At 47.7% G+C, this 9,661-nt stretch overlaps 1 protein-coding gene across 1 annotated transcript; it reads left to right on the top strand.

The window, feature by feature from the left end:
• Positions 1-292: 292 nt before the first annotated feature.
• Positions 293-855, top strand: LOC119661659 (keratin-associated protein 6-2-like). Its single transcript, XM_038071092.1, has one exon. It carries the CDS (start codon positions 348-350, stop codon positions 738-740), a length of 393 nt encoding a protein of 130 aa, XP_037927020.1. The 5' UTR covers positions 293-347; the 3' UTR covers positions 741-855.
• Positions 856-9,661: the final 8,806 nt, after the last annotated feature.

Genomic DNA, 9,661 nt, shown 5'->3' with positions numbered 1-9,661 from the left:
AGTGAATAAAACTCGTGAGCGGTTTACCTGTAATCAATCTTCTCCCATTGACCTTGCTAAAACCAAGCAATAGATAGTGTCACCTCCGGCAGAATTTGGAATGTGCCAAATTTGACCTTAACCGCAGTGGTCGGTCAACGATCGAACTGAGTCAAAACAAAGTTTGTTTTTGCTCCAGCCCGGAAAAGACGCATTCAGCGGCATTTATGCATGATTTTCCTACTCCACGAGTAAAGTACATCCCAATTACCACCACGGCACGCACCTATGTCAGTATATAATCAGAGTATCTGAGCCAGGTGAGCTTCAGATTGTTTTCGGTTTCGCTTTTTACGACCATAGTCAGAATGATCAAGTTTAAAGTGCTACTGATGGTTGCAGTTGTGATAGGCAGTGTTTCTGCTGAAGATGCAGTTGCAGTTGGTGAACCAGGAAATTTACCAGCAGAGGGAGGGGCTGTTGATCCAGAAGGACTACTATCAGTCGATGCTCAGCAAGGACATGAGAATGAGAGTGCTCGGAAGGCACGACAGTTTGGAGGTGGTTATGGTGGTGGGTTCGGAGTTGGATTCGGAGGAGGATTTGGAGGTGGCTATGGTGGTGGATTTGGCGGTGGATATGGTGGAGGATATGGTGGAGGATTTGGAGGCGGATACCGTGGAGGCTACGCTCAAAGGTTCCGATACAGAGAACGTTTCCGGTACAGGCAACGATTTGGGTATGGAGGGTTCTACGGATAGAGTAGTATTTCGTGGACGTTATTACTTGTGATTTTGCTTTGATATAAATATAAATTATTATTATTTTCCCAAGTTGTCATGCTTTAAATCGTCTACTAAACAACGTTATCATTAATTTGGCTTACTATGAATTTTCCATGTGTGTTTTCTCTTTCAATCACGTAGTCCAGCAAAAACAGTAAACAGTCCAGTCCAGTCCAGTTGATCAAAAAGCCTACGCAATTCTAATAATGCTGGCCCGTCTCATAGTAATTTGAGCCAGTTGGGTGAGCTCTCTGGTAGACACTAAGATTATGATCGAAATTTCTGTGCTTTCTGTTTGTAAATACACATGAGATCGATTTGTTTTTTGACGCAATAGTTTGTCGACTTCATCTTAAATATGCAAGCGTAAGGTCAACGCATGTTGATAAACAACGGACGGGTGCAGATACGAACATTAAAAAAATAATATCTTATTTTGAACAATTAGACTAATTACATAACTGATTGCATTGGAATGGGAATTATGTTAATTAGGATTAGAAGAGGGACGAAGACGCCACGGTTTCGTACCAGAGCAAAGGCCACTCATCAGACGCTGCCTCACCTCTATCCTGGGAGCAGCGTGACCGAATTCGTCTTCATCTCTCTTTGAAATTTTGAACTTTGGGTGTTAAACCTAAAAAGAGGCCTCCGTGGACCATAAAGAGTGGGAGCGAGTTGCCCTCCATTTGGTCCGGCCCGAAATCAAGTTTAGAAGTGGAGAGAGAGAGAGAACTTCTTAAATTAATGAGAGAAAGCAAAGGGGGGGGGGGGGGGGTGGACGTGGGATGACCGTTAGGGTTTGAAAAACCACGTGTCTTAAGTATGACAAATGGAAGGATATCTGCTTCCAGCAGTTCATAAGTTAATAGCTAAAACAAAAACGGGACGCATCGAGAAACATCATAGACAGAGAGCAGGTTGGTTTCCGCTCTGAATGCTCCCCCACTGATCACATCAACACTTCGCGGATCATTTTGGAATAGTGCGCGAAATTCAGATTTGCTCTTCATGCTAATGATATCCGCCTGCTGTCCCAAAGATTTATCGGCCTTGGTCAAACGGCTCCAGATTTGGAGACGGAGGCTTGGTGGTGGTAGTTGGGTCGAAGATGTTCTTCCTTTCCTTTAGTCTGTGTCCCGTTCACAAGCGGGGTCGGCTCGTCATGATCAGTTGCACCATTTTCTTCTATCAAAGGTCTGTCCTGGATACAGTCGCCACTGAAGATAAAAACCGGGATTCCCAGTCTGACGGGTCATCTCTTCATACTTTTTTTTGGGATTTGGGTAAGTGAAAGCATTTTCCCACAGAGTGTTGAACTCCCGCAACAGTACGCCGTCGGACTACCAGCTAAACGCCTCCTTATTATCAAAGAACTAGCCTGGAACCATTTGACACATTACTTCGAGTAGCTATACCGCTCTTTCGACTTCGGGAGTCTTCAAGTCAGGGAATTCCTTTCACCAAAGGGAGGTGACGGTAGGAAGGCAGCTGTTAGTTCAGGAAACCCCTTGCCATTCGTTCGTCGGTCGAGTTCAATCTTCATCGTAATAAGAAGAGCTCGAACATAATCATCATCATCAACGGCGCAACAACCGGTATCCGGTCTAGGCCTGCCTTAATAAGGAACTCCAGACATCCCGGTTTTGCACCGAGGTCCACCAATTCGATATCCCTAAAAGCTGTCTGGCGTCCTGGCTCACGCCATCGCTCCATCTTAGGCAGGGTCTGCCTTGTCTTCTTTTCCTACCATAGATATTGCCCTTATAGACTTTCCGGGTGGGATCATCTTCATCCATACGGATTAAGTGACCCGCCCACCGTAACCTATTGAGCCGGATTTTATCCACAACCGGACGGTCATGGTATCGCTCATAGATTTCGTCATTGTGTAGGCTACGGAAACATAATGCGCAACACAATTCAAACTGCCAGCTGCTGAACACCAACTCGCTGACTATATCTTCTGGAGTGAGCTCCTCTGTGTCTGCATAAGGCTACTAAGGAAAGCCGTCCCATGTTTCACAGGAGAAAAGATGTGTTCAGGGGTGCCCGCCACTCCATTGCAAACCGCACAATCTGGAGATCTCGCTTTCCCAAGCTTGTGCAGGTAAGATGCGAAAACCTACATGCGCACTTAGAAGTTGAGTATGGAATTAGTCAATCTCACCATGCGTTCGGTTCAGTCACGGGTCTGCGCAGTTCATCTGCTTCTTAGCTCATTTTGCCAAGAGAGATGTCATTCGGTAAGGGTGCGTTGACGTTTTCCACGTTTTTGCCCTGGCTTCGCAAGGAGGGCAAGTGGGATTACTCCCGCGATCACCATTACGGTCGGTTCTGAGACAGTTCGATAAACAGACGGCACTCGCAAAGTTCCCTGTTTCTGTCCTTGAGCAAGTTGCTTACGATGAACCTCCTTTTTAAGGGCATCAACCCATACCTCTATGCCATAGAGCGGGACTGACTGCGTCGTTTCCATAGGAAGACGTCTCTTAGTTGATGTAGGGCCATTAGCTGACTCAAGCCCGAGACTACAGCTGCAGTCCAGTCTCCTGCTGCTTTGATTTGCTCGAAGAAGTGCATCTTCGAATCGAGCACAAAACCAAGATATTTAACGGTTAATTTTGACTCTATAGTCAACTCACCGATCAGGGTCGGTATTCTCTTTCTGGTTAACATGACAACTTCAATTTTTTCCAGTGCAAGGCTGAAACAGTCATTCGGCCACTTACCTGTCGCATCAATATGCCGGAACAAGTGCTGCAAAGTCGTTTGCATAACCAACTAGGCGGCCCGAATAGTCAGGAACGGGTATACCCTTGGAGACAAAGCCCTTACCTCAGTTTCCTGAGGCCTAACCTATGATTAGCTGATCCAGAAACTCACGGACGGATCAGCGCACGCTCGGGGTAACGCGGTCTACTAATACGGGTTCAATACACACTACCCGCCCAGGGTCCCGAAGAGGCTGGCTCCTGATACACGCCACAACTACTACCTTGGCAGAGCCAGGCTCACATCACCCCATCGGCGTCGACAAAGAGTTCCCGACGGCTCCGGGGACTCCCTGTGTCTCCCGGCGTGTATCGGTCATTAGCAGTTCGCTCTTCACCGAGAAACTTTCTCGAGGCTACTAGGAGGCAGGTATTATCCCAGTCAGGGGGTCAGAACTACTTGCTCGGACACCTCGGGGACGCCACTCCCCGTATCGTAATCGATCCATTAAGGATCGTCCACGATCCCTGGGAGATCATCAATGAGTTTACGACAGTGTCAGCTGCAACGCTACCACCCCCCGAAGTGCCCTCCAGCGTGACTCTGCTTGTTCCAAGAGCTTCGACAAATTTCTCGATGTTTGTCCTCGCGACATTTCACCCGCAGGAGGCGCACTGGATTGATGCACGCCGGCAAGAACGGTCAACCACTTCGAAAGAGGTGTACAGGTGATCAGTACCAATAGTCGAGAAGTTTTCCTGGCCTTCCCGACTACCACCGATGGTGCTGGAGATTCCGACGCAAAAGTGATGTCAGGGATGCTTCTTTCGCAGCCTGGGGCCGAAACGTTGGCATGGATCCGGTGTTTAAAACTAAGAGCCCGGTTCTCGCCTCCATTTTTAGAATTTGTTTCCCTTTGGCATATGGCTGAGGCATGCCCAATTCAACGGTCTTAGCATTAAAATCACCACCTACCAAGATTTCCCCCTCCGTATCCGAAACGGCGTTCTCCAGCGCATCAAGCCGCCGCCGAAAGTCCGATATCGTAGCAATCGGTATCAGGTAAAGGCTAAAAAATGTTATCCCTAAACACCGAACCCAGGCAAACCCCGAATGTCGTCCCGAACGCAGACGGTGCATGTTAGTTTGTAGAATGCGGAATGCGGATCATGTTATTCACGCCCTAACCTTGTCTAGCTCCACCCTGAAGATTAGACACCGTCCCGACCCCGGTCCCACAGGACGTGCAACGGATACTGCAGTGAACGCAACTTTCGCTTTCATTGCAGGTCTTAGCTTGGTGACCTCCCTGACAGCATTTGTGGCATGCTGTCCTCCTGTCCAAGTTGCTGACGTGTGTCTATAGTTTAGACACCTGTAGCACTTGATGGGGATTATTTGCATTCGTACCCTGCATACTACCCATATAATTTTGATTTTCCCGCTGCTAAGAAGTTTCTTTCGATATTGTTCGAGGACTTTTTGATACCTATCCGGGCATTGGTTACCTCTGGACATTCACGCTTTATGGCTTCTTCCACTTTGACCTTTTCTATGAGGCAGCCAAAATCTTGGATTTTTATAGAGCGCATGGGCCCCAAACTAGAAACAAGAGCCTTCTGCCTTAGTAAACCCTTGACTGCTTCGCAGAACGTACTCTTGCTAGTCATCTTCGGCCCCAGTTCGACGAAGACTCCGCCACCCTCCGCTTTCCGTATGGAAGACACTTCTGCTCCATTGTTTTCGCGTTTCATCCAGTACCGGATTTCGCTAAGGAGTTCCGCAAATGTCTCGCCTTCTGTGGGCTTAATGAGCAGAGCCAAAGGTCTAGTCCATCTTCGTTTCCTTGTCTTTTTTGCTACTGACCAGTTGTTTCCTTTTATCATTCTTCGCCTGCTTTTTTTGGGACGGGAAACTACTTAGATAAAGTTTCTTTCTGCATTTCCCCAGTTCGTTTTGCATTGGGCTATCTGGGTTGCGTTTGGCTGGTATGTTGAAAAAGTCCTTCGATCAATACTGTACAGGACCAGAGTGCACCGATGCCGCCGGCGGAGATAGGTGTTAACGAAAGCTTGGAGCCTTTCTCGAAGGCTGACGGTCATTTTGGATTTTCAGATGGAAAAAAATATAGATAACATCTTCCTTATCCACTTTCCCGTAATTAGACTGTTCTGTCGTTTACTTTTACTTTTGACGGATAATTTAGATTGCGGTCACTTTTTAGACTGGCGAATACCTTACTGGGACGCAGCTGACGAGAGAAAGATCTGATCACGTCGACTATCTAACACTGTCTCGGGGCAATCGTCTTTGAAGGAGGAGACCTGTACACCCATGCCTTAGGTGTGATTAGACCAGCTAGGTATGCCAGCTTCTCTTGTTGAAAGAGTCACCACCACAGAATGAAGGGCATAACTGGTCGATCCAAAGAAAAGAACATTTCCCAGCAGAAGATCCAACTGCCGGAGGAACAAAGTGGGCTGTAGGACCTTTGCTCGGCTTGCCAGGGAGTGAGGCGAATAGCCCAGATGGTGAAATATGGAGCCTATTAGAACGAGAGAGAACGAGTCTTTAGGGAAATTGGGGGAATATATGCCTGACGATTGGGGGACGAAAGGGGGTATTTTCTCGGGGTGGGAGTTTTCTGGGGGGCTGGAGGAGCCTTGTCTCTGTGGATGATTTCCACCGCTGGCCCGGATTTCCTCTTTATGACCCTGTCAGCACTAACTGACTAACTTTCTCATTAACCTACAATCGTCCACACTAGCATAGCCAATTTACTAGAGGATCTCGGGAGCTTAATTTTTTGGCCCTCAGTGATTGTAAAAAAGATTTTAATTCTCCAATACCCTTTCGTGTGAAGCTTTTATTCGCTGCCATTTCTTGATTAACCGAAATTCAATTTACTCTTTTTGTTACAAAAGATTTTGTAGTAGGCAGAGTTGTTGAGTCTTCACGCAGCTTAATTATAACCGATTTCGTGCAAACCATTACCAAAAAAAATCATTTCACCGCTTGAGTGGCTCAAAAATTGCATGGTCATTCCACCTTAAAAGCAGAACAATTTACAAAATATATTTGTCATCGTTCTGAGCAAAAAGATCTTACATTGTGCTGGTGTATATCTACGCAAGTGATCCGAAGGACAAGTAAACAAATATCTAATATCTGCACAAATAGAAAAAGAACGATCTGACTGACTAGATATATATTGGACTTTTTGGTTGATTCTCCGCATAGTGCTCGATGAGATAGTAACGTTCTGAGCATAATGAATCCCATCTTATTCGGGTTGTTATTGGTAACCATCGCGGCTAACAGCATTGGTGCTGGAGAACAAGGATTCACAGTGAAACAATTTGATAGTGAAGGAGCTCGCGAGGGAATTGCAGAGGACCTCTTTTCTGTAGCCATTCAAGGACATGAGAACGAAGGCAACCGAGAAGCTCGAGCTCCAAATGGAGGACAAATAGGTGGAGGTGAGAGACAACGGCTACGCATCCGTGTCCGAGAACGTGAACGAATTCGGGTCCACCATGGAGGTGGTGGTCGTAGGGTCGTTCTAGGTTGAAGTAAGATTTCTGGAAATCAAGATGAGAAAGTTTGGAGTAAGAACTATGCAGATTCGGCAACGGAGCCTATGGTTCTACTTTGTTGAGAAATGTTCCATAATCCCAATAAAATTGTAAAAATAAAATAATTGCGTCCTTCAGTCTTCGATTTTAATCCATGACATCGCGGGGTAGGTTTGCCCTTAGGCACTTGTCCTTCTCCTCCTTTCGGCTTACCTCCTTCAACAACTCTTCCTGTATTTTCACGATTGCGGAGCAATCCGTCAGTCAGTTCTCTTAGGACCTCGGCATCTCCGCAACTAAGTTATCCGGGCTCATGCTTCTGCCCAGCACTTGGTTTAGGCTCCTCCTTTCCGTTGCAAATCTTGGGCAGTGCAACATCACATGCTCTGGATTCTGCGGACTGCCATCGCATCTAGGACAATTCAGAGAATCATCTAACCCAAAGCGGAGCAGATATTGTCCATACCAACCACCGTGTCCCGTGAGGAACTTGGTAATGTGGTAGTTGGTGTCCCCCAGTTTTCCGCTCAAGCCACACCCTAATGTTGGGAATGAGCCTGTACGTCCACCGACACTTGGTAGACTCGACCCATTTGCGTTGCTAGAGATCATGCCCTTGCCGCATTTCTACGATCTGTGTGCCCATCCGTACGTCTTGCATGGTACAGTACACTCATTTCTTTCGCCAGAATGTCGACGGGGATCATGCCTGCCACCACCAATACTACCTCATCTGATGTTGTTCTAAAAGCACTGCAAACCCTCAATGCCATCAGGCGGTGAACCGAGTTCACTTGCTTCCGCTTCTGAGAGTTTACAAGCGCCTCTGGGCATACAGATGACGAGTAAAGCAGGATGGTACGCAACGTTTCGGCTAGAAGTATCCTGCGACAGTGTTTCGGCCTACCAATATTCGGTAACATTTGGCAAGTGCCGCCCCTTTAATTCTGTTCCAGTTGGTCAAGTTGAATGCGTTTTTGACATCCAGGGCCAACACGGCACAGCAGCCGCCAGAAATCAGTGCGCCTTTTGCCTGGTTTACCACCACGGTAAGGGCGTCCACCGTAGAGGGGGCGCGCCGGAAACCAAAATGGCGTTCCGATAAACCATTGCTGGCTTCGACGATCGGTTGGAACCTGTTGTAGATGACCTTGTCTATCATCTTTCCCATTGCATCCAGCAGGCAGATAGGACGATACAATGCTGGCTTTCCAGGTAGCTTGCCAGGTTTCAGAAGCAACACTAACTTTTGCTTTTTCCACTGGACAGGGACTACTCCTTCTTTTAGGCACGCTTCGAAGGTGTTGGCGAAAAGGTCTGGCCTAGTCTTCACTGCCAGTTTCAAAGCTCGGTTGGGGATGCCATCCAAACCTGGGGCCTTGTTTTCACCAATCCTACCACATATTTCCTGCAGCTTCTCCAGAGTTACTGGAGGTATTATGCCCTCATTTAACTGGACATCCATTTGCCTACCGCTATTTTCGTGGTGGGGGAACAGAGTGGTAACAATCTATTTTAGGAGACGCGGACAGGTCAATTAGGGTGATTTCCCCAGCCTCTTCATTACCACCCTGTAGGTCCCGCCCTAAGGGTTTATGTCGATGTGGTCATACAGCTGTTAGAAACAGTTTCTTTTGCTCATCCGAATAGCTTCTTTTAGACGTACACGCAGTTGTCTCCGTGCCTCCCCTCGACCGTCACCACCAGGCTTTCCCTTGACTCTCTGGTAAAGCCTCCTTGCCTGGAATTATGCGGCTCGCAAACTTGCGATTTCATTGTTCCACCAGTAGTTGGGTTGCCTACTGGGGAGCAATCGTCTTCTGGGCATAGTAGCATCGCATGCTTCCGCCACCCATCGGGTGATTTAGGTGGCCTTCTCACTAGCCATACCATTCAGGGATATGTCGGCTTTGATCGCCGCGGAAAACATGTCCCCCTCAAAAGCTTTTGCTGTCCAGCCGAGCATACCACCCGGCATTCTGCGGAAACTCTTTTTCGAGCAGGGTCGGCCCTTGATTTCCATGCAAATTGCCTGGTGGTCGCTGTGAGTATAGTCCTCACTGACATGCCAAGTGACTCTATTGCCAAAAGTGGCGCTCACGTATGTCAGACCCACCATAGACCCCAGCCCCCCTCTCCGCAAAGTGTACGAGGCCCCAAAATTTGCTAGTACCACGTCTAGCTCCGCGAATTCTTCGACAAGAACACGTCCCCTCACATTAGTTGTCCGGCTGCCCCACTCAAAGGCCCATGCATTAAAGTCTCCTGCAATTATGGTTGGCCAACGTCCTCTTGCATCCAAAACCAGAGCGGCAAGTATCTGCTCATACTCGGCAAGTGTAGCGCTGGGTGGAGTATAGCAACTGCTGATGTGGACGCCTTTTACCTTCGCTCTGATGAAGCCTTCCTGCGGGTGCTCCATTATTTCCTCGAAATCTTGTTCTCCACAAGCCCACTGCGCTGCTTGACCCGTTTGGCTTTTGACCTAAATGCTACCACCGTGGTTTCGATATGGTTTACTAATTATGGCCACATCGATGTTTTTCCCGGGGATAGTTTGCGAGAGTAAATACTGCGCCGCCTTGCAGTGGTTGAGGTTGATTTGTA

This window comes from Hermetia illucens, chromosome 1, assembly GCF_905115235.1.
Source record: "Hermetia illucens chromosome 1, iHerIll2.2.curated.20191125, whole genome shotgun sequence".
Lineage (NCBI taxonomy): Eukaryota > Metazoa > Arthropoda > Insecta > Diptera > Stratiomyidae > Hermetia > Hermetia illucens.
This window is presented reverse-complemented; position numbering and strand designations above follow the sequence as displayed.